Genomic DNA, 26,508 nt, shown 5'->3' on the forward strand with positions numbered 1-26,508 from the left:
GAAAAGACTGTTTTTCATGTCATTTGGAAAAGGGTCTCATTGCCCCAGCCCCACAGTGACACACTTCCTACAACAGGAAAAATCTACTCCAACATGGCCAGAACTTCTAATTGTGCCATTCTCTGCGCCAAACAATTTCAAAGCAATACTACTCACATCAAATTTTCTATTCAATTGCAGTAAACTTTGTACTATAAGGCATGCTAAATTACTAGGTAAATGCTAGGTTTCCTGAAATAAGCTTAGGAAATTAAAGATCTTTATAGTTGAATACAATTTTAGATCATAAATATAAGTAACTCTGATAGGATCATTTTTATATTTATGAAAATTCATTAAGAGCTTGTTTTAACTCTGAAAGTGATACATGAAATATATGATATTCCTAGAGAACAAGACTGCTAAACAATACTCTTGAAGCTCTAATTCCACCAAAACAAAAAAAAAATCTCAAACCATATAAGAAATCCATAATTTTTTAAATTTTTTATTATTTGAAAATTTTATCAAATATCTTAACAATATTGAGTGTTTTAAGTATCTAATATTACAAGTTATTTCATTCAACTTTTCTATTTATATCCTTTACTACAATAAAATTTTCCTGAACACATATTGAATAATATCCATAACTCAGTACTTTAATACTTAAGTACTAAATTATTTTTTGAAAGATAGAAAATAATCTTTTAAAATTAAACATAGTAAAATAACATAAAATTTTAAAAAGAGACTCATTAAGAAATATGTTAAAATCCCATTATACAATTCCACCTGACCCAGAGTGAAAGTATTCAAGATGCATTGTATAAATTGTCTAATAATTGGTTTACTTTAAAAAGCTTATCCATGTTTCTATGAGAGAATTTATGTAACCAGTATAAACATTTTTAAAATATCAAAATAGGGAAAGCTTTTTGAAGTCAAACATTGCAAAACAATGTTAATTTCATTATTATTGACAGATAGCTTTAGCACAAAATCCATACCTGGTTGGGTCAGTGGCCCCTGGCACATATGTAGCAGAGAACAGTCTTGTATGTCCTCAGCATGAGACCATGTGCCTAATCTTGTAGAGACCAGGAACGAAGGATGTTGTGCAATGGGGGTGGCAGGAAGGGTGGACTATGGAATAGAAGGTGTAGAGGCATCTGAAAAGGTAGAAATTGGTTAGGGATGAGGCAGTGGGAGGTTGTGGGAGCACCCTCTCAGAGGCCAAAAATGAGGTATGGGGTGAAGAACTCTGAGATGGACTAGCAGGAGGGCAGAATTTGTGATGAAAATATATAAAATAATTACATTTTTAATGTTTGAGAAATAATTTTAATATTTTCAAATGTTAATGTTTAACAATCATGGTAATTGTTTTAACATACATTTCATTTAAATGTATGTATCCAGGGCTGGAGAGATGGCTCAGTGGTTAAGAGCACATAATTGCTCTTCCAAAGGTCCTGAGTTCAATTCCCAGAAACTACAACCATCTGTAATGGGATCTGATGCCCTCTTCTGGTCTGTCTGAGAACAGCTTCAGTGTACTCACATAAAATAATAAATAAATCTTTAAAAAATAATAATAAAGGTAAATATCCATATCAAAATATATAAAATAAACAATATATCACATAAACAAATCATTATCCTTTAGACATATTTGTGCATCAATTGGTATATCACTTCACATTTTTGTTGCTTTAACACTACTTTTGTTAACACAAAGTAGTAAGATATGTTGAGTACAATCAAATATTTTAAAAGGAGTGATGTTTCAGTGATAAATTTATCTTTTTACTTCTGCAGAAAATTTAAATCTGATCTAACTAAAATAACATAACATTTTGGGAAAAAAATACACCCTAGCAACCCTGCACTAGAAGACAAAATGGAGAAGACCTCCACAACTACCATGAATTTTCCCCTGGTGCTGTGGTAGACAGGGAGGAAGGTGATCCACACACTGCAGAACACCAGCATGCTGAATGTTAGGAATTTGGCTTCATTGAATCTGTCAGGGAGGTTCCTAGCCAAGAAAGCCACAGCAAAGCTCCCCAGAGCCAAGGAGCCCAAGTATCCCAGGACAAGATGGAAGGCAATGACCGAGCCTTTGTTGCAAATGATGATGGTCTTCCCATGTTCAGATTTTATATCTCTGTCAATAAAGGGAGGAGATGTTACCAACAAGATTCCACAAAGAACAAGTTGGATTAGGGTACAAATGGGAATGACCAAGTTAGGTACCCCTGTTACCAACATCCCTCTCATTCTTCTTCCTGGAGATGTGAGCTTGAAAGCCATGACCACAGTTATTGTTTTGGCCAACACTGTAGAAACAGCCCCTGTGAAAAAGACTGCAAATGTGGTCTGCTGGAGGATGCAGGTAGCTTGGGTGGGATGTCCAATGAAGAGCAAGGAGCAAAGAAAGCACAAGATGAGAAAAATGAGGAGGATGTAGCTGAGAATTCGGTTATTGGCCTTCACAGTGGGAGTATCCTTGTTTTTCATAAAGGTGACTAGTACTAGAACTGTAAGGGCAGAGAAGCACAGGGCCATGCAGGCTAGAGCCATCCCCAGTGGATCTTCATAAGCCAGAAATGACACAGCCCTTTGGAGGCAGTGGGTTTGCTTAAAGTTTGCATATTCATCATCTGGGCACCTCACACACTGCTCCATATCTGCTGACAAAAAAGATAAGCCCTCATAAGATACCATAGTTATGGTCTTAATAATAGAGTATTTTTATTACTCAGAGAATACCTCAAAAATAATTTGGTCTTGAATATTCATGTCATTCTTCATTGCTGTAAGAACCACTGATTTAGGGCTGCTCTGTATTACCCTGTGCTTATTGATAGAACAACATACCATCTTAGGGAATGGAGGAGAAAAAATACTTGTTAATTATACAAGAAAAGAGATACACACTTTGTTCTAATTGCATTGAATACAACAATATGCATGAAGCCATGTTATTTAATTCCTTGAACCTTAAACTATCACAGATATGTGCAGTGTGTGGCATAGTTCTCAATGCCAGACGATGAAATATATTACACACTTCGTTGGCTTTGAGGGTTGTACACTTTGTCAATATCTTCACATAGGTACAATATTATAAATTATTCCTGTAAATACTCTTTGCATAAAGCAATATTTTTTAGCTGAGCTGCAATTGCCGATGAGCTCTATCACATTGTTGAGTGCATTCCTGAAATCTTTACTCATGTTCTAATTCTTTGATAGCAAATGCTTCATCCTTTAAGACATCTAAGCTCTTAAAATATATTTTATTAAATGACAATGGTTACCCTGAGAATCTGGTCTTTTTCAAGGACCAAGCTGGATGATAGAAGGGAAACATTTTGGAAGAATTATGTAGTCAAGTTACTTTGTTCAAGGCATCAAGGGAGATTAAACACATACATAGTCTGTGCTTAAAAGGTATTGTTTAAAGAATGCTTATAAGATTCCACTGCCATTTCTCCTCCCACCTTCCTCAAACTTACTGAGTCTGAATTATAAAGGTAATCTTTCCATCCCCCATGCATCTTACCTACTTGATGGGGTTCTGAAACAAACCAAGCTACTCTGAGCAGCCTGCTATCCCAGGAGGACTTCTATTCTCCCCCCTGCCCACCTCTCTACCTGTTTTTATCAGACCTATGAATCCTAAACATTACATGTAAGCTTCCCTTCTCCCACTCATCATGTCTGCTTCCTGAGTCCTCTGGAAAAAGTCAGGCTGCCCTGAGGACCCTGCAACTGCAGGTAGACATCCATTCTTCTTTCACTACTCTCTGCTCACTTTTATCAGATCTGTAGCTCTTGAACCATACAGGCCTGTAGATCATGAACCATGCAGGCCTACAGATCCAGAAACACATAATCCAAGGATCCAGAAACACGTAATCATCAAAGTCCTCCTATACCAAGACCATAGAGGTTGATTCCCCCAATACCTACTATAATAAGAACATCCAGTGACCAAACACATCCTGACTGTAAAGGTTCTTCAAAGAACAGAATCAACAAAAGCCGGCACAATATGACACCTTCAGAGCACAGCTATCCTTCTATAGCAAGAACAGGATATCCTATTACAACTGAAGCACAAGAAAATGATCATAAATCCAGTCTTACAAAGATGATAGAGGCTTAGTCTCTGGCAGTGACTTTGCAGGCCTCAGTTGGGGATGATGTACTTAATCCTGTAGAGACTTAAGGGACCAGGGAAGGAGGAGGCTGGGAAGCAGAAGGGGAGCACCCTCTTAGAGACCAATGGAAAGGGAAATGGGATGGAGAACTGGGATGGTGCATTGGGCAGAGGAATATGTCTGAAATGTAAATAAATAAAATAATTAATAAAAAGCAAAGACAATGTATACATTTACACAATGGACTATTACTCAGTCTTTAAGTTACATAATTAAATTTGTATGTAAATAAATGGAACTAGAAAAATCATAGAGGCATTTAAAGAGGCAAGGAATAAATTCCTTTAAAAGTATGTTTTCTCAGCAAAACCAACACCAGGAGATCTGCATGGCGAGAGAACACATACTGTTGTACAAGAACTCCAGTGGTTTTTGTCACAGACCTACATATCTTCAACAGTCCAGCAGTAGGTCTTTTTTTAGATTGATGAGAAATCCTATAAATGCAAATAGTCGTTACTGTGTTAAATCTGTACACTTGGGAGTGTGCTCTGCCTGTACAGTGTAAAGAATGAGAACATACAAGAAAGGTGTCCAACAGAGAAAAATCTGCTAAAATTATCAATATATTATGAATGTCTGTTGAACTGGTGTAGATAAACTAAGTGTTGTGGTTTGAGTATTATTTTAATTTGTTAAGGTTTTTTTTTTCCCCTTATATTGGCGTGTTGAACTGATTTTGCCTCTTTGCTGAAAAAGGAAAATGGAAAGTCTTATTCAAATCATTTGGATGTTTTCATACTCTTAAAAAGTATGCAAGAACATACTAATCACATTGGATATTTAAGGGTTTTAAAGGAGAGTATAGAGAGCAGAGACTGGCAGGATCTTCCAATAAAAAAAAAACAGAAATGTGCTAATTAAAATTAAATTTTGTCAAGTGATGTTTCCTGCCAGAGGCAAATATGGCCTGATGCACATGACTATTTCCTTCAAAGCAACTGTCATTTAATTACACAGAAGTAAATGCAGTGCTGGTGTTGCAAATGCCTATGAAAATAACATAGAACAAGTTTCCTTATAGAGGTCAGATCACTAACAAAGAAGAAGAAGAAGAAGAAGAAGAAGAAGAAGAAGAAGAAGAAGAAGAAGAAGAAGAAGAAGAAGAAGAAGAAGAAGAAGAAGAAGAAGAAGAAGAAGAAGAAACAACTGGCCTCTTGAAACCACACTAGCAGATACTGTCTCTCTAAAAAGGTAAGCCTGAGGCCTCAGGTCCTTCCCATCACATCTTTGCTGAAAGAGGGGCCAAATCATGGTTAGCATCCTTCATCCCCAGGGTGCTCTCATAGAGGAACTTTGATTTTTAATGAGAAGTGTTTTCCCCAAGGCTGAGCATTGCAGCATGAAGCCTGTATGGCAGGACCAGCTGTAAGTGCTCATTGGTTGCTGGCTGAAAGTGTAAGGCTTAGTCAGAGTTGCAAGCATCACCAATACAAGACATGGAAGAGAGGATCTCAGTGGCAGAAGATACCACAGAAAACATTGAGACAAAAGTCAGAAAAAATGCAAAAATCAAAAAGCTTCTAACCCAAAACATCCAAGGTATCCAAATCAATGAGAAGACAAAACCTAGGGATAATAGGTGTAAAAGAGAGTAAATCCTCCCAACTAAAAAACACACTAAATATCTTCAATAAAAATCATGGGAGAATATTTCCCTAACCTAAAGAAAAAGATGACCATGAACATACAAGAAGCCTACAGAACTCCAAATAGATTGGACCAGAAAAGTAATTCTTCCCAACATATAATAGTCAACACACCAAATGTTCAAAACAAAGAAAGAATACTAAAAGCAGTGAGGGGAAAAGGACATGTAACATATTAAAGCAGACCTATCAGAATTACACCAGATTTCTCACCAGAGACTATGAAAGCTAGAAGATTCTGGACTGACGTCATACACACAAATGCCAGCCCAGGTTACTATATCCAATAAAACTCTAAATTACCATAGATGGAGAAACCACGATATTCCAGGACAAAACTGAATTTACACAATATCTGTCCATAAACCTAGGCTTACAAAGGATAATAGATAGAAAGCTCCAACAAAAGGAGTGGAATTATACCCCAGGAAAACCGTAAAAATAATCTTCTTGAAACAAACCTAAAAGAAGAAAACCACACAAACATAATTCTACCTCTAACAACAAAAAAAGCAGAAAACAACAATCACTATTCTTTAATATCTCTTAACATCAATGGACTCAATTACCAAATAAAAAGACATAGACTATCAGACTGGATACATAAATGGGATCCAGCATTTTGCTGCATACAGGAAACTCATCTCAGAGACAAAGACAGACACTACCTCAGAGTAAAAGGCTGGAAAAAAAAATTCCAAGCAAATGGTCTTAAGAAACACGCTTGAGTAGCCATTCTAATATTGAAAAAATAGAGATTTTTCAACCAAAGTTATCAAAAAAATATAAGGAAGGACACTTTTTAATTTATCACAAGAAAAATCTATCAAGATGAACTCTCAATCCTAAACATCTATGCTCCAAATACAAGGGTACCCACATTCATACAAGAAAGTTTACTAAAACTCAAAGCATACATTGTACCACACACATTAATAGTGGGAGACTTCAACATCACATTCTCATTAATGCACAGATCATGAAAGCAGAAACTGAACAGAGACACAGTGAAACCAGCGAAGGTTATGAACCAATTGGAATTAACAGACATCTACAGAACATTTCATCCTAAAACAAAAGAATACACCATTTTCTCTGCACCTCACAGCACCTTTTCCAAAATTTACCATATAGTTGGTCACAAAAGAAGCCTTAATAGATATAAGAAGATTGAAATACTTCCATGCATCTCATCAGATCACCATGGACTAAGGCTGGTCTTCAAAAACAACAAAATTAACTAAAAGTTCACATACACATAGAAGCTGAACAATGCTCTCTTCAATGATAAGTTGGTCAAGAAAGAAATAAAGAAAATTAATAAGTTTTAGAATTTAATGAAAATAAAGGCACAACATACCCAAAATTATGGGATGCAATGAAAGTAGTACCAAGATAAAAACTCATAGCTCTGAGTGCCTCTGAAAAGCAACTGGAGAGAGCATACACTAACAGTTTCTTGTTTCCTTGTACAAAGCACAAGTTCAAGTGGACCATGTTCATAGCAGCTTTATTTATAATAGCCAAAAGTTGGAAAAATCCCAGATGTCCTTCAACAGAGGAATGGATACAGAAATTGTGGTACATTTATACAATGGAGTACTACTCAGCTATTAGAAACAATGACTTTATGAAATTTCTAGGCAAATGGCTGGAACCAGAAACTATCATCCTGAATAAGGCAACCCAGTCACAAAAGAACACACATGGTATGCACTCACTGATAAGCAGCCCCCCAAAAAAGCTCTGAATACCCAAGAAACCATTCACAGACCTTATGAAGCTCAAAAAGAAGAAAGGCCAGAATGAGGATGCCTCAGCCCTTCTTAGAACGGAGAACAAAATACTCACAGGAGGAAATACAAGGTCAAATAGAGGAACAGAGATTGGAGAAAAGATCATTCAGAGACTGACTCACCTGGGGATCCACCCCATATGCAGCACCAAACCAAAGCACTATTGCTGATGCCAAGAACTGTTTACTGGCAGGAGCCAGATATGGATCCTCCTCAGAGGCTCTGCCAGAGTCATACTGATACAGATGAGGATGCTTCCAGCTAACCATCAGACTGAATATGAGGACTCCAATGAAAGAGCTGAAGAACGGACAGAAGGAGCTGAAAGGGTTTGCAACCCCATGGGAAGAACAACATTATCAACCAAACAAACCCTCCAGAACTCCCATGGACTAAAACACCAACCAGTGAGCACACATAAAGAGACCATGGCTCCAGTTGTATATGTAGCAGAGGATAGTATTGTCTGGCACCAATAAGAGAAGAGGCCTCTGGTCCACTGAAGGCATATTTTTACAGTGTAGGGGAATGCAAAGACACTGAGGTGGAGAAGGTGTTTGGGAGAGGGAGCACCTTCATGGAAGCAAGTGGGGGGGGATGGAAACAGGAGGAAATGGGATAATATTTAAAATGTAATACAGAGAATATCCAATAAAATAATTTTTAAAAGGAAAAGCAAAGATGCCATGAATTTTGAAACAGATTTTGCAGGTGAGATACTATCATAAATAAAGTTACCCAGTCCCAAAAGGACATACATGGTACTTGCAGACCCAAGGAGGCTGGACAGGAAGGAAAGTCCAAGCAAGGATACTTGAGACTTACTTAGAAGGGCAAGGTGTGGAAATGGTCATGGAAAACATGAAGGGAGGGAGCTAGTTGGAAAAGAGGATCTGGATGAGAGTTGGGGAATTTGTTTAGGGAGTCGCAAACAGAATGGACAGATTGGGTGGCCATGAGAATTAATTGAAATCTGCAACCGGTAGGTGGCAGGTAAGTAATTATAGAGAATCTCCAGGAAAAACACAGAGACTTGAGACAGGGAAGGTGAGAAAAACCAATGCAGGTGTGCTTTAGCTGTGACTCACAGCACTGGAGATATGAATACTGGAGAGACTGCCTCTCAGGGCCAGGCAGGAACCCCAATGGAGCCAGAGTAACACCAACTCACCCACAAAATGTTCATCACAAAATTTATCATAGAAGAAATGCAGAGGTTTGGAATGGAGCAGACTTATGGAAAGGCCACCCAATAACAGGTCCACCATCAGACACAACCTATGGGCAAACACCAATCCCTGACACTATTAATGATAATCTGTTATGCTGGAAAACAAGAGTCTATCATGGCTGTCCTCTGAGAAGATCTACACAGCAGCTGACTGAAACAGATGCAGACACCAACAGCCAATCATTGGATGGTACTTAGAAACCTTATGGAAGAATATGAAGAAGACTTTCAGCCCCTTAAAGGATAGTATCTCCACAGGGAGACCAACTGAATCAAGTAACCTGGATGCTTGGGCCTCTTGGAGACTGAACCTCCAAGCAAAGAATATACACAGGCTGGACCCAGGACTCCCCAGACTTATGTAACAGATATGCAGCCGGGTGCCATATGGGGACAAACATCTGGAGCAGGGAACTATCCCAAAAGCTGTTGCCTGTATGTGGGATATGTACTTCTATCTGGGCTGCCTTGTCTGGCCTTAGAGGGAGCTGAAGCACCTAGTCCCACACAGACTTGAAGTGCCAGAATGAGGCAAATAATACAAAAAAATAAATGTATTTATCCCTAAAAGTTTTCTGCAAAATATAAAATCACTCACCATACTATTGTGAGAGAAATTGGTTGTTTGTAGAAGATACTTCAGGTTATTTGCAGGGTCCAAAAATGTTGGTATCATTAGATTAAAATCTGAAACACACAGATTTTAGGTCTTCTATTGCCACCTAGGACATTTTACATTTCTAGTTTGGAAAGAGAAGATACTTGAATTCAGCAGGGTTTTTTCTGCATGGCAATATGTACCTGTCTCATTGGAAACTTCATTTTCTGGGCAATGGGCACAGTCAAAGCAGCAGTCTGCTGTTTGTTGCTGATGAATTTTCCTGAATCCAGGAGTGCATGTCACACTACACACGGAGGTGGGAACCTGAGGATATATATATGTATAATGTATGAATATATCAAATGTATAATCACACACACACAAATACAAACACACACACACATACACATATATATATATATAACAAAATTTCATAATTTATATGTAGTTATATAATTTTAATATATGTATATAATATTAAGTGTGTAATATTTATGTTGTATATATTTTTTAATTTTTTTCCTAAAGTGATTAAATGCAAATAGAACATTTATGTGATACCAGGTTCTACCACATTATTTATAAATAAAATAATAGTGATATTGAGTTGAGTGAGAAGAGAAAATAGGGTAGATTAAGAAAAATTCTTTGATGAATATGAACAAAGCATGTTAAATAAGACTTTCAAAGAATTAATCAACTTTTTCTAAGCTTAAAAAAACTGTTAATGAAATACGCTGTACTTCATTAGGCTATAACAATGTTCAAACAGAATCACAAAATTTTATGGTTTATTGTACTTACAGAATTTTTATTATAAACATACTCATATATTATTCTAAATTTTATAAATGTGTTTTTTATTGTGGGGCGAGTAGGCATGTGAGTACATTAGAACAAGGAATTCAGAAACCTATGACTCCTATGACCCAGATTCATAGGAAGTTGTGAGTTATCAAATTTTTATGCTGCTAACTAAGGATGGGCCTTTTGTACCATCCCAACCTCCAGCAGCAGGGGGCAGGGCAACTCCAGTTCAGAGGTGGCAGAACCGGTCTCAAACCCATGTGGAGCTCTCTCTCCTCTCCTGAACCCATGCACCTAGCAGGACCAGACATCTCCGTGTGAAGCCTCCAGCACAGGCCCAGAAACAACTCAGTAGGAGCACCAGCAGTCTCAATTAACCCTGATCCCCAAGATCTCTCAAATAGAGGAACACCAACCAGGCAGCACACACCAGCTGATATTAGCCCCACAACACATATTCAGCAGAGGACTGCCAGGTTTGGGCTCAGTCAGAGAAGATGCACCTAACTTTCAAGAGACTGGAGGCCCCAGGAGTTTAGAGGTCTGGTGGAGTGGGTGGAACAAGGATAACCTCATAGAGACGGGTGAGCAGGGAGGATGTATGAAATATTCAATGTGTGGCCCAGGAGGGGAATAAAATCTGGAGTAAAGGAAAAGAATAAAAAAAGGAATATGTTTTTGAAAATAGATCAAAAAGAAAAGAATGAAAATTGTGGTGTACACACCGAAGTTTCTCCTGTGGCCCATTCCAAGTCTTCCAATATATGAAGTTGTTGGCTCTGTGGGACACAAGGAAAATAGCTTCCTATTTTCACTTTTAATCCAAGGCCTTGTGGAAAATTCCAAATGTTGAAAATGTCATACTCTGCACACTGATTTTCCCTATGATTCATATTCACAAGTTCTCCAACCGGGTTAGTAAATACCTTGGTCTTTAGCAAGGAAGAGACCTAAAAGAGATGGATCATGATTATATATGCATATCAATTAAAGCAATACAAAATTGAGATTGTCCCTGAATTTTTTTTAAATGACTGGTGCTATCTTAACCAAGAAGGTGGTTCCTCCTGTAGTCTGTAGAATTCCATGTGCACATGATGGGTGTGTGTGTGTGTGTGTGTGTGTGTGTGTGTGTGTGTGTGTGTGTATGTGTGTGTATAAGTCAGGAGACTCCACTGATATAGAATTTTTTTAAGATTTATTTATTTTTATGTGAGTACATTGTTGCTGTCTTCAGACACATCAGAAGAGGGCATCTGATCCTCTTGCAGATGGTTGTAAGCCACCATGTGGTTGCTGGAAATTGAACTCAGGACCTTTGGAAGAGCAGTCAGTGCTCTTAACCGCTGAGCCATCTCTCTGCCCTGTCTCTGAACTTTTAATGTCTTTCAGGAAATACAGCTATATTAAAGTTATCCCATGTAGTAAAGTACAATATACCTCATAGATAATTAAAATGCTTACCAATAAAGAGTAACACAGTGTGTGTGTGTGTGTGTGTGTGTGTGTGTGTGTGTGTGTGTGTGTGTGTCTGTGTGTGTGTGTGTGTGTGTCACATTTGGCAAAAATAATTTAAAACATGAAGGCATGTATGTGAGAATGAATGGGCAGTCAGAATATCTGGAAGTTGTGGAAATCAATAGTGGTAATGAGTCATTCATGTACATACAGTTTACATACATGAAATAAACATAAGCTTAAGAAGTGTGCTATGTTAATCATTTATGTTTTTAAAATAGTGTTACTTTAATGACTATTAATCACAGCACATGTATCAATTCTTGAGAAAATTATTTTAAGGCTTTTATAAGAAAACTCATGGTTTCTGTTTAAAATATTGAACACATTTGGTAAAATGTTGAGACACATTTTCACAAAACTCACTGATGTTCAGATAAGAATATTGTCTGCTATTAACTGTTATTCTTGTGCAAAATATATAAGCATATAAACAATTCATTAGGGAGATTTGCTGTGTAGAATTCTTTCCACTGAGAGAATAATCTTCAACAACTGTACATGAGTTTCTAGAGACCATTTAAAGTTTACACGGGAGACCCGGCCCAGTTTCATCAGCAGGTCCCTGAGAGCTCGGAAGAGCTGCAGGAGTACTTTCCATCCTAAGCAGAAGGGTGAGTCAACTTCTTCTGCTCAAGTTTTACCCCAGGAGAGGCCACCCAGAACTCTCATAACACAGGCAGAAGTACTGCCTAGAAGTGCAAACTTCTGGCACAAGGCCATGCCCAGCCCAGGTACATCAGGACTGGACTCTGCCATCAGAATTCACAACCTACCCTGAGAGAGAAACACCCAGAAACAATCTTCCTCTGGAGACCATGGGCCCACAGACCCACATGAGAGACAAGCGCTACTAAGACACAACAAGATCACATATAACAAGATGGCAAGAGGCTAAGAAAAAGAAACCAAGACAATCTGGGAACATCAGAACCCAATTCTCCCACCACCACAAATAGTGGATATCCCAACGCACCAAAAAAAACCAAGATTTAGACTTAAAATCATACTTCATAATGATGATGAAGATCTTTATGAAGCACATAAATAACACACTTAAAGAAGCACAGGAAAACCAGGGGAATACACAAAAAGAAGGTAAAGCCCTTAAAAAGGAAACACAAAAATCACTTAAAGAGCTAAAGGAAAGCACAAACAACCAGATGAAGGAACTGAAAACAGAAATAGAAACAATGAAGATAAAACTAAAGGAGACAACCCTGAAATTGGAAAACCTTGAAAAGACATCAGGAAGCAATGCTAGCATCACCAACAGAATACAAGAGATGGAGGAGAGAATCTCAGGAACAGAAGATAACATATAAATCATTGACACAACAGTCATAGAAAATGCAAAAATCAAAAAGGTTCTAAGCCAAAACATCCAGGAAATCCAGGACTTATTGAGAAGACCAAACCTAAGGATAATAGGTATAGAAGATGGCAAAGAATAGCAACTAAAGCACAGTAAATATAAAAAAATAGCAACTAAAGCACAGAATAAAAAAAATTCTTCAACAAAATAATAGAAGAAAACTTCCCAAACCTAAAAAGAAAAAAGAAAAAGAAAAAATGACCATGAATATACAAGAAGCCTACAGAACCTCAAATAGACTGAACCAGAAAAGAAATTCTTCTCAACACATAATAGTCAAAACAACAAATGCTCAAAACAAAGAAAGAATACTAAAAGCAGTAAGAGAAAAAGGACAGGAAACATAAAGAAAGACTGGTCAGAATTACAGTTCAGGTTACTATATTCAGCAAAACTCTCAATCATCATAGGTGGAGAAACCAAGCTATTCCAGGACAAAAACAAATTTACACAATATCTGTCCAAAAATCCAGCCCTACAAAAAATAATAGAAAAACACTGCCACAAAGAGGAAAACTTTACCCTAGGAAAATCAAAAAAACTAATCCTCTTGCAACAAACACCAAAGAAGAAAAGCACACAAATATAACTCTACCTGTAACAGCAAAAATAACAGGAAACAACAATTACTATTCCTTAATATCCCTTAACATCAATAGAATTAATTCTCCAATAAAGAGACATAGACTATCAGACTGGATACACAGAATCCAGCTTTTTGCTGCATACAGGAAACTCATCTCAGCAACAAAGACAGGCACTACCTCAGCGTAAAAGGTTGGAAAAAAAACTTTTCAAGCAAATGGTCCAAAAAACAAGCTGGAGTAATCATCTTGATATCAAGTAAAACTGATTTTCAAACAGAATTCATCAAAAAAGACAAGGAAGGATACGTTTTATTCATCACAGGAAAAAATCTATCAAGAGGAAATCTCAATCCTGAACATCTATGCTCCAAATACAAGAGCACCCACATTCATAAAAGAAACTCTACTAAATCTCAAAGCATACATTACACCACACACAATAATAGTGGGAGACTCTCATCAATGGACAGATCATGGTAGAAGAAACTGAACAGAGACATAGTTAAACTAACAGAAGTTAGGAACCAAATGGATTTAACAGACATCTATAGAATATTTCATCCTAAAACAAAATAATATACCTTCTTCTCAGCACCTCATGGCACTTTCTCCAAAATTGACTATATACTTGATCACAAAACAAGCCTCAACGGATATAAAAAGATAAAAATACTCCCATACATTCTATTAGATCACCATAGACTAAGGTTGGTCTTCAATAACAACAACAACAACAAAACTCCCACATACATGTGAAAGCTAAGCAATGCTCTACTCAATGATAACATAATCAAGGAAGAAATAAAGAAAGAAATCAAATATTTCTTAGAATTTAACAAGAATGAAGAGTCAACATACCCAAACTTATGGGATACAATAAAAATAGTGCTAAGAGGACAACTGGGTGCCTCCAAAAAGAAATTGGGGAGAGCATACACTAACGACTTGACAGCACAACTGAAAGTTCTAGAACAAAAAGAAGCAGATATACCCAAGAGAAGTAAACGGCAGGAAATAATTAAACTCAGAGCTGAAATCAACCAAATAGAGACAAAAAGAACTATACAAAGAATCAACAAAATCAAGAGCTGGTTCTTTGAAAAAACCAACAAGATTTATAAACCCTTAGCCAGACTAACCAGAGGGCTCAGAGAGAGTATCCAAGTTGACAAAATCAGAAATGAAAGGGGAGACATAACAACAGAAACTGAAGAAACTCAAGAAATCATCAGATCCTATTACAAAAGCATAGACTCAACAAAACTAAAAAAATCTAGAAGAAATGGGCAATTTTCTAGACAGATACCAGTTACCAAAGTTAAATCAGAATCAGATAAACCATCTAAACAGCCCCATAACCCCTGAGGAAATAGAAGCAGTTATCAAAAAGCCCCCAACCAAAAGAAGCCCAGGACCTGATGGGTTTAGTACAGAATTCTATCAGACCTTCATAGAAGACCTAATACCAATAATCTCTAAACTATTCCAAAATATATGGAAAAATGGGAATACAACCCAATTTATTCTTTGAAGCCAAAATTACACTCATTCCTTAACCATACAAAGATCTTATGAAGAAAAAACATTAGACCAATTTCCCTCATGATTATTGATTCAAAAATACCCAACAAAATTCTTGCAAACAGAATCCAAGAATACATCAAAGCAATCATTTGCCATGATCAGGTGGGCTTCATCCCAGGCATGCAAGAATGGTTCAATATACAGAGACCCAGCAATGTCATCCATTACATAAACAAACTCAAAGAAAAAAATCACATGATTATCTTTCTAGAGGCTAAGAAAACATTTGACAAAATTCAACACCCCTTCATGTTAAAAATCTTGGATAGGTCAAGTATTCAAGGCACATACTTAAACATAGTAAAAGCAATATACAGCAAACAGTAGCCAACATCAAAGTAAATGGTGAGAAACTTGAAGCAATCCCACTAAAACCAGGGACTAGACAAGGCTGCCCACTATCTCCCTACCTATTCAATATAGTTCTAGAAGTACTAGCCAAAGCAGTAAGACAACAAAAAGAGGTCAAAGAGATACAGATTAGAAAGAAGTCAAAATATCACTATTTGCTGATGATATGATGGTATACTTAAGTGACCATAAAATTCTACCAGGGAACTTTTACAGCTGATAAACACCTTCAGCAAAGTGGCTGGATATAAAATTAATTCGAGCAAATCAGTAGCTTTCTTCTACTCAAAGGACAAACAGGCTGAGAAAGAAATTAGAGAATCAACACTCTTCACAACAGCCACAAGAGTATAAAATGCCTTGATGTGACTCTAACCAAGTAAGTGAAGGATCTGTACAATAAGAACTTCAATCCTCTGAAGAAGGAAATTGAAGAAAACTTCAGAAGATGGAAAGATCTCCCATGCTCATGGTTTGGAAGGATCAACACTGTAAAAATGGCCATCTTGCCTAAAGCAATCTACAGATTCAATGCAAGCTCCATCAAAATTCCAACTCAATTCTTCATGGAGTTAGAAAGATCAATTTTCAAATTTGTTTGGAATAATAAAAAGCCCAGGATAGCAAAAACTATTTTCAACAATAAAACACTTCTGGGGGAATCACCATCCCTGATCTCAAGATGTATTACATATCAATTGTGATTAAAAACTACCTGGTATTAGTACATAGACAGGCAGGTAGACCAACAGAATAGAATCAAAGACCCAGAAATGACCTCACACACCTATAGTCACTTGATCTTTGACAAAGGAGCTAAAAACATTTATTGCAAAAGGATAGCCTCTTCAATAAATGGTGCTGGTTCAACTGTCAGTCAGCATGCAGGAGAATGCAAATCAATCCCTTCTTATCTCCTTGTACAAAGCTCAAGTCTAAGTGGATCAAAGACCTTAACATAAAGCCAGGTACACTGAAACTAATAGAACAGAAAGTGGGGAAGAGCTTAGAACACATAGGCACAGGGGAAATTTTCCTGAACAGAACATCAATGGCTTATGCTCTAAGATCAATAATCTACAAATGAGACCTCATGAAATTGCAAAGCTTCTGTAAGGCCAAAAACACTGTCAAAAGGACAAAACGGCAACCAACAGATTGGGGAAAGATCTTTACCAATTCCACATCTGATAGAGGGCTAGTATCCAATATATACAGCTGAAGAAGCTATACCTTAGAGAACCAAAGAATCTTATTAAAATATGGGTTACAGAGACTTCTTAACAGAGGCATACTGAATGGCTGAGAAACACCTAAAGAAATGCTCTTCATCCCTAGTCATCAGGGAAATGTAAATCCAAACAACCCTAAGATTTCACCTCACACCAGTCAGAATGGTTAAAAACAAAAATTCAGGTGACAGCAGATGCTGGCAAGGATGTAGAGAAAGAGGAATACTTTTCCACTGTTGTTGAGATTGTAAACTGGTGCAACTACTCTGGAAATCAGTCTGGAGGTTCCTCAGAAAATTGAACATAGTGCTACCTGAGGACCCAGCTATACCACTCTTGGGCATATACCCAAAAGTAGCTCCAATATCTAATAAGAACACATGCTCAACAATGTTTATAGCAGCCTTATTTATAACAGCCAGAAGCTGGAAAGAATCTAGATGTCCCTCAACAGAGGAATGTCCTTCACACTTCAGAAAGTGTGGTATATATACACAATGGAGTACTACTCAGCTTTTAAAAATGAGTTCATGAAATTCCTAGGCAAATGGATGGAACTTGAAGCTATCATCATGAGTGAGGTAACACAGTCACAAAAGAGCACTCATGGTATGCACTCACTTATAAGCAGATACTTGCCCCTCCCTTTAAAAAAAAAAAAAAAAAAAACAAGCTTGGAATACCCAAGAAACCATCCAAAGAACTTATGAAGCTCAAAAAGAAGGAAGACCAGAATGTGGATGCCTCAGTCCTTCTTAGAAGGGAGAACAAAACAGGGGAGGAAATAAAAAGTCAAATAGAGGAGCAGGAATCGAGGAAAAGATCTACAGAGACTGCCCCACCTGGAGAACCACTGCATATACAGCCACCAAACCCAAGCACTATTTCTGATGCCAAGAAGTGTTTTCTGGCAGGAACCAGACATGGATGTCTCCTCAGAGACTCTCCCAGAGTTATACAGATACAGATGAGGATGCTTACAGCTAAACATCAGAGTGAACATGGGGACCCCAATGAAAAGCTAGAGAAAGGACTGAAATACATGAAAGATTTGCACCTTCATGGGAAGAACAACATCATCATCAGCCAAGGCACTGAGGGGGAGATTAGGAGAGGGAGCACTTTCGCAGAAACAAGTTGAGGGGGAGGAAGGAGAAGAGTGGGGGAAGGGTATAACATTTGAAATGTAAATACAGAGAATATCCAATAAAATTTTAAAAAATAAAGATCATACTGATAAATCTCAGCATAATGAAATATAAGAGACTTTACCTGATGACAGCCAGTGAAAACTCCTTCTGATTCTGCCATTTTCTGAGACTCTATTTGTTGAAGAAATAGTTCATGGTACGTGTGGGCCACTGCATACACAGCGTTATACAAATTGTAGCCTTCTTCACTCAGGGCCATGTCAAAGTTGTGCCATGCTAACCATTCTAAAGTGTTGTTGAATATAAAATGATCCATTTTTCTATGGCTGTTCTTAGAGATTGAATAATTTAAATAATTCCACAGTAGCATAGACTGAGAAATGTCTACTGGGTATACAGAAGTGTTAATTGTTTGTGAAAAATTCCTAAATAAAGCAATCTCGCTGTTGTGGTGTGCAAAAGTGAGAGTCCCATGGAAAAAATCAAGGCTGAAATCTCTTTTATTTGTGATAACATCCCATTGTGAGGTTGTAATCCAGATTTTCTGTGCACCTAAATCTGCCCATCTTCTATAGCTGACTTCTAGAGTAGAGTTCCTTTCACCATAAATGATGACAACCTTGGCTGATGATGTCATTATTTGTATGTCATATATCTTACTCCTTGCCATGTATATCTGTTTGTTTTCTGGGATCATATTCACAAAAGCTAAACAGATTCCATGTCTTTGTATTTCTTCTCTCATGTCTGAGAGAAACTGAATGCCCTGGTCATCATCTGAAATGACCAGTCCTATCCAGATCCATCTAAAATGAAACATCAAGGAGACCATGCCATGGGACAAACATGTGTCCTTTGTTGCTATCTGATAGACATAGGGAAACTGGTCATGGTCATTCAAATGAGGATTAAACGGTCCAAAGAAAACCTAGACAATGTAAAAAGAGGATTAAACATTCCAGTAAAGAATTTGGTTGTTAGAAAGATTGGATTTATGTACAAATGACAAATGACCCACCTTTCCGAATATCCATTGAGGATCGTAAGATTACACTATAAATATCATGTATTGTTACTATTAGATTCTAGACTATTCCTGACAAATCCCAGTGTTCTAGAAAACAGTTTTATCTCCTTCCCCAATACATCTATGAACTGATTATTTAATCCTTTATAATATATGTATAAAATATGGAAAACAGCTCACACAAACCAATGATACCCAATTTGTCTCCCTAGGCACCTATGAATGGAATTAAAAACTTGTTACTTCATCCAGTGTCACACATCCTCACCTTTGGATTCCTAGAATTAATTGCCAGTTTTAAGGATGTTGTCCACGATGGTCCTATAAGTTCTACATCACATATTTGACATGTTACACAGTTATAATTCATAAAATAGCAAGAACTATTTTGTGGTGAATACATTTCTTCCAGATGTTTCAATGTATCTTCACACATGCCAGCAATGGGGGCAAATATCAGAGACATGTTTGGTAAAAGATGAGGATTCCTGTTAATCTCATCAGTAGCAAAAAACAGTACCAAAAAATACTCGTATCTTCTTGCTGGTATTCTACAAGAAGGCATAGGGATGATTAAAAAGAATGGTTGAAAAATGAAATTTTCTCTACAATTGCAGGAAACTTTGGACTAATAGATATTTAAATGCTACCTTTTATGAAATAAACTGGAGAAATTAGTGATGTTTAGAGATGAACACATCTTAAGAATTCCCAAAAATAGGTCACTCTGACCCCACTATCTATCCCAGGAGAGACCACTCAGAACTCTCAGGCCCCAGGTACCTGTGCTGCCTGGGAACAGACACTTCCTGCCAAGGCCAAATCTGGCCAGGTACACTGAAACTAACAGAATGGAAAGTGGGGTAAGAGCTTAGAACACATAGGCACAGGGGGAAATTCTCTAAACATAACACCAATGGCTTATGCTCTAAGATCAAGAATCAACAAATGGGACCTCATGAAATTGCAAAGCTTCTATAAGGCAAAAAGCACTGCCAAAAGGACAAACTGAAAACCAACAGACTGGGAAAGAATCTTACCAGTCCTATATCTGATAGAGGGCTAGTATCTAATATGTACAAAAAAACCTAAAAAAGTAAAACTCTATAGAATCAAATAATTCTATTTAAAAATGGGGTACAGAGCTAAACAAAAAATTATCAACTGAGGAATATGGAATGGCTGAGAAACACCTAAAGAAATGCTTGGCATCCCTAGTCATTAGGGAAATACAAATCAAAACAACCCTAAGATTCCACCTCACACCAGTCAGAATGGCTAAGATCAAAAACTCAGGTGACCAAGAAAACTTTAACTATTTCTATGTTACATTTTGTTTTACATGTACTTTATGTTCATTGTAACTAGTAAGATTTCAATGCATACTATCAAACCTTTAAAAAATTAAGTACTGACAAAAATATATTCATATAGTTTTATGCCAAAATGCTTCTAAAAATCTGTACATGTATCTCTGTTTTTTTTTAAAATAAAGTTATAAGAAAAAAACTCAGGTGACAGCAGATGCTGGTGAGGATGTGGAGGAAGAGGAACACTCCTCCACTGTTGGTGGTATTGTAAACTGGTACAACCACTCTGGAAATCAGTCTAGCGGTTCCTCAGAAAATTGGACATAGTACTACCTGAGAACCCAGCTATACCACTCCTGGGCATATACCCCAAAGATGCTCCAACATCTAACAAGGACACATGATCAACCATGTTCATAGCAGCCTTATTTATAATAGCCAGAACCTGGAAAGAACCCAAATATCCTTCAACAGATAAATGGATACAGAAATTAGTGCACAATAGAGTACTACTCAGCTATTAAAAACAATTACTTCATGAAATTCTTAGGCAAATGGATGGAACTTGAAGCTATAATCCTGAATGAGATAACCCAGTCACAAAAGAATACTCATGACATACACTCACTTGTAAGTTGATACTAACCCAAAAAGCTTGAATACCTATGAAACAACTCGCATAAATTATGAAGCTCGGAGAGAAGGAATGCCAGACGGTGGATGCCTCAGTCATTCTGAGAATGGAGAATCAAACACTCATGGGAGGAAATGAAAGGACAAATAGAGAAGCATGGATAGGAGAAAAGATCATCCAGAGGCTGCCTTACCACGGGATCCACCCCATATTCAGCCACCAAACCCAAGTACTATTGCTGATGCCAAGTAGTGCTTACTGCCAGGACTATGATATAAGTGCCTCCTCAGAGGCTCTGCCAGAACCATACTGATATGGAAGAGGATGCTTGCAGCTAACCATTAGACTGTACATGATGACCTCAATGAAGGAGCTAGATAAAGGACTGAAGGAGCTGACAGGGTATGCAACCCCATGGGAAAAACAGAATTATCAACTAACCAAACCCACCACAGCTCCCAGGGACTAAAACACTAACCAATGAGTTCTCACGGAGAGACCCATGGCCCCAGATGCATATACAGCAGAGAATAATATTTTTTGACATCAATGGGAGAAGAGTCCTTTGGTCCAGCAAAGCTCATTTTTTTCAGTGTAGAGAAATGCCAATGTGCTGAGGTAGGAGAGAATGGTTGGGAGAGGGAGCACCCTAATGAAGGCAATGGGTAGGGGGGATCATATTGGGGGAAGGGGATAACATCTGAAATGTAAATGCAAAGAATATCCAATAAAAATGAAGAAGAAGAAGAAGAAGAAGAAGAAGAAGAAGAAGAAGAAGAAGAAGAAGAAGAAGGAGAAGGAGAAGGAGAAGGAGAAGGAGAAGGGGAAGGGGAAGGGGAAGGGGAAGGGGAAGGGGAAGGGGAAGGGGAAGGGGAAGAAGAAGAAGAAGAAGGAGGAGGAGGAGGAGGAGGAGGAGGAGGAGGAGGAGGAGGAGAAAAAGGAGATGATGATGATGATGATGGCAGCCCCAAAAATAGGTCACTCTGATATGAAAATTTTTGTATTTGTGAAAACTGATAAAGAGCTGCTTTATCTCTAGATGCATTACATGAACAAGATTACATTCCTATAAACTAATATTGCTACACAGTAGTCTTCAAGTTCTAATAACACTGAATAAGGCATCTTTAAAATATTGGGATATCCAAGTCAAATTCAACTTCACACCTTCTAGTTCCAATATCTAGGATTCACACACAATCTTATGGGCTCTTCCAAAGGCCTTGTGACATTTTTCCATCCCTGCTCTCAGTAACACTTCAGACTCTGGTTGACTCCACTGTACTGCTGCTACTGCACTTGGTGGTTATTCCATGGTTCTGGAATCTCTGACACCCTGGCAACTTCTGCTGCAACCAGGCTTCCTCACTAGCCTCCCTAGGCTCTGTTCATGCTGCCCAACTCTTTTTCTATACATGAACCATGTGGTCCTGGGCCATTAATTGATTCTGCACCCTCACCAATGACCTTCCCTGCATCTTATACTTCCAAATGACAGCTGCTGTCCATGACAGCTTCATGCCTTCAAAATCAGTACCACCTGGGTAATTCTTACACATTACCAACGCAGCCTCAGCAAAAGAGACAACCTTGACTATCTCAGAAACTTAGCATCTTTGTGATCTGAGATAACACCAAATGATTTCAGCTCATTGATGCTGGTATCTTCTTTATCAATTCTAATTTCTTAGCTCCACCAAACAAGCATAATTTGTTCCAGTAATCTCTTCTATTCTTAACTCTAATGCCAGAGCAACATGGCAGAAGATGCCTATTTATGCTTTCTGCTGCAGCTGGAATATGGCCTTCCCTTACCCTATCACCAGGTTTTTGCTTTCCAACTTCCTCACTCCTGGAGCTTGCCCTGTAGATTGACCTTGAACACAAAGAACTGCATGTCTCTCTCTCTCTCTCTCTCTCTCTCTCTCTCATGGGATTTTGTTCCATTTTATTTTCTGGGGTCCCTTTATTGTTTTTGAACAATATATTTTGTACTTTCATTATTTTAAGCTTGCTATGCTTGAACAGAATGTTCTTCATGACAGGCATACATGGTACAGGAGCTGCAAGCTATCCATCTTAAAATGAAGGCAGCTAGAAGAACACTGGCTCTCATGTGATTAGGAAGAGGGTTCCATTGTCCCCACCCACAGTGACACACTTTAACCAACAGAACAAACCTACTACAACAAGGCCATACCTCCTAACTGTGCCACTCCCTGGGCCAAACATTTTCAAACCAAGGGTATCCACTACATCATATTTTTTATTCATTTACAGTAGCTTTGTACTATCATACATGCTAAATTAATGTATAAATGCTAGATTTTCTGAAATAAGCTTTGAAAATTAAAGATCTTTACAGTTGAATCCAATTTCAGATCATTAATATAAGTCACTCTAATATGATAATTTTTATATTCATGAAAATCCATAAAGAATGTTTTTACCTCTGAAAGTGATACATGAAATACATCACAGTCCTAGAAAATAAGACTGCTAAATAATATTCTTGAAGCTCTAATTCCACAAAAACATAAAAACATGCCTTAAACCATATATAAAATCAAAAACTCTTTAAAAGTCTTTATTATTTGAAATTTTCATGTATCAAATATCTTAAAAATATTGAGTGTGCTAAGTATATAATAATACAATACGATATTTCATTCACCTTTTATATTTATATTCTTTACTGCCCTAAAATTTTCATTTATATATATTGAATAATATTCATAAATCAAGACTCTATTTTTAATACCTAAGTTTTAAATTATGTTTCAAAACATACAAAATAATCTTTAGAAATTAAGAATAATAAAAGGACATAAAATGTTAAGGAGAGAATCAATAAGAAATACATTAAAAAGCCATTATACAATACCACCTGACATAGAGTGAGAGTACTCAAAATGTGTTATCTATCTGTATAAATTGTTTAATAATCAGTTCACTTAAAAAAAGATTTTCCATGTTTTTATGAGAGAACTTATGTAATAGATAAGAACATTTTTAAAATATCAAAAGAGGAAAAACTCTTTGAAACCAAGCATTACAAAAATGTTAACCCATATGTCCTTCAACAGGGGAATGTATACAGAAAATGTGGTACATTTACACAATGAAGCACTACTCAGCATTTGAAACTATGACTACATAAAATTCTTGGGCAAATGGATGGAACTAAATAATATGATGCTGAGTGAAGTAGCCCAGTGACAAAAGAACACACATGGTATATACTCATCAATTAATTAGCGGATATTAGCCAAAAAGCTCAGAATACGCAAGAAATAATTCACAGATCATATGAAGCTTACAAAGAAGGAAGACAAAAATGCAAATGCTCCAGTCCTTCTTAGAAGAGAAAACAAAATCATCACAGGAGGAAATACAGGAACAAAGAGTAGAACAGGAACTGAAAAAAAGGTCATTCAGAGACTGCTTGCTCTGGGGATCTATCCCAAACGCAACCACCAAACCCAGTCACTATTGCTGATGCCAAGAATTGCATGTTGCCAGGAACCTGCTGTAAATTTCTCCTCAGAGGCTCTGCTAGAGCCATACTGATACAGATGAGGATGCTTGCAGCTAACCATTGGACTGAACATGGGGACCCCAATGGAGGAGCTAGAGAAAGGACTGAAGGGGCTGAATGGGTTTGCAACCCCATTGAAAGAACAACAATATCAATCAACCAATCCCTCTGAGCTCCCAGAAACTAAAACACCAACCAATGAGTACACATGTAGAGGCCCCTGGCTCCAGCAGCATATGTAGCAGTAAATAGCATTGTCTGGCATCAATAGGAGGAATAGCCTTTGGTCCTATGAAGACTCATTTCCGCAGTGTAAGGGGATTCCATGGTGATGAAGTGGGAGTGGGTTGTTACGAGTGGGAGCATCTTCATGGGAAAAAGTGGAAAGGAGATGGGAGAAGGGAAAGGGGATACCATTTGAAATGTAAATACATAAAATATCTAATCAAAAGATTTTTTTAAAGATTATCCATGTTTCTGTGAAAAAAATTATGTGATCAGAAAGAAAAACTTCGAACCAGCAAAATAGAAAAAACTACTTGAAGTGAAACATTACATATATGTTAATTACATTATTGTTGACATATAGGCTTAGTATAAAAACTATACATGGGCTGGTTAGTAGTAGCCCCTGGCATGAATGTAGCAGAGAACTGTCTTGTATGGTGTCAATGTGAGAGTATGTGCCTAATCTTGCAGAGACTAGGGAAGAAAGATGCTGTGCAGGGACGGGGGCAGAACATAGAAGATGTGGGGCATCTGGAGAGGTGGTAATGGGGTGGGGATGAAGCAGTGGGGAATTGGGGAAACACCCTCTCAGAGGCCAAAAAATGAAGAAGGGGTGAAGAACTCTGGGATAGCTAACGAAAGGGGGGCAGTATTTGGGATAAAAATATATAAAGTAATTAAATTTTCAATGTCTGTAAAAAGTATTTTTAGTATTTTCAAATGTTAATGTTTATCAATCATAGTACTTCTTTTAGCACACATTTCATTTAAATGTATGTATTCATATCAAAATATATAATATAATATACAACATAAACAGATTATAATTCTTTGGACTTATTTACACATGAATTTTGATTTTATCTTTTAGTTAGGTAAAACTACTTCAGTAGACACCTCAGTCTTCTTAATTCTTAGCCATCCTTTAAGTGATGTCTGAGTACTGAGACATCATTTCTCCATATGGAATATGTCCATCTGTCCCACACTTTCCCAGGACATCTTTTACTATGTGAACTGGAGCCCAATGTACTGAAACCAAACTAAACAATGACACATTTGAAAATATTAAAATAATGATTGATGAACTATATAATTTTCAGTTGTTCCTAATGTTACAATGTAAAGAACAGGACAGAATCTCACAGAGAAAGATGTATGCAGATAAAGATTTTTTTTTCTCTTACAACTTTATTTTTTTAAAAAGAGGGATACAAGTACAGATTTTTAAAGGCATTTTGGCATAACACTATATGAATGTATTTTTGTCGGTACTTAATTCTTTTAGAGGTTTGATAACATGCATTGAAATCCCACTAGTTACCATAAGCATAAAGTACATGTAGGACAGAACGTAACATGGAATCAGTTTTCCTGGTGTGTATAGATTAAGTATAATGATCTTTGAATACCAAAAAATGCCAGATATAGATTTATAATTCATGACACTGAAGCATAAAAAAATGACTTACCTAAAATTAATAACGTAATTATAAAAATTTTCTACTATATGTTCCTTTTTTGTGAAGAGAAAAAAACCACAGTCACTTTGCAAATCTCCATCATCAACTTCATTGTTCTTCATCCTCCAAAAGCAACTGGGTTCAGTCACACTGCACAGGATGAGAGGAAACTTCAGGAGCAAAAAGAAAATAGTGAAAGCACACAGCATCTTCAT

The 26,508-nt window shown here is 37.2% G+C and overlaps 1 protein-coding gene across 2 annotated transcripts; it reads right to left on the reverse strand.

The window, feature by feature from the left end:
* Positions 1-1,788: 1,788 nt before the first annotated feature.
* LOC308426966 (vomeronasal type-2 receptor 116-like) lies at positions 1,789-26,508 on the reverse strand (the record flags this gene model as incomplete). 2 transcript variants are annotated; one of them, XM_080924974.1, is made up of 6 exons in its annotated part: positions 1,789-2,672; positions 9,689-9,812; positions 11,021-11,245; positions 18,215-19,021; positions 19,389-19,671; positions 26,303-26,508. In XM_080924974.1, the coding sequence occupies 6 exons, from the start codon at positions 26,506-26,508 to the stop codon at positions 1,789-1,791; spliced, it is 2,529 nt and encodes an 842-aa protein (XP_080781100.1). The 2 variants fall into 2 exon arrangements, with proteins under 2 accessions (XP_080781100.1, XP_080781099.1); XM_080924973.1 differs by having other exon boundaries at positions 1,789-2,675.

Source organism: Micromys minutus (assembly GCF_963924665.1).
Source record: "Micromys minutus genome assembly, chromosome: 11".
Classification (NCBI taxonomy): Eukaryota; Metazoa; Chordata; class Mammalia; order Rodentia; family Muridae; genus Micromys; species Micromys minutus.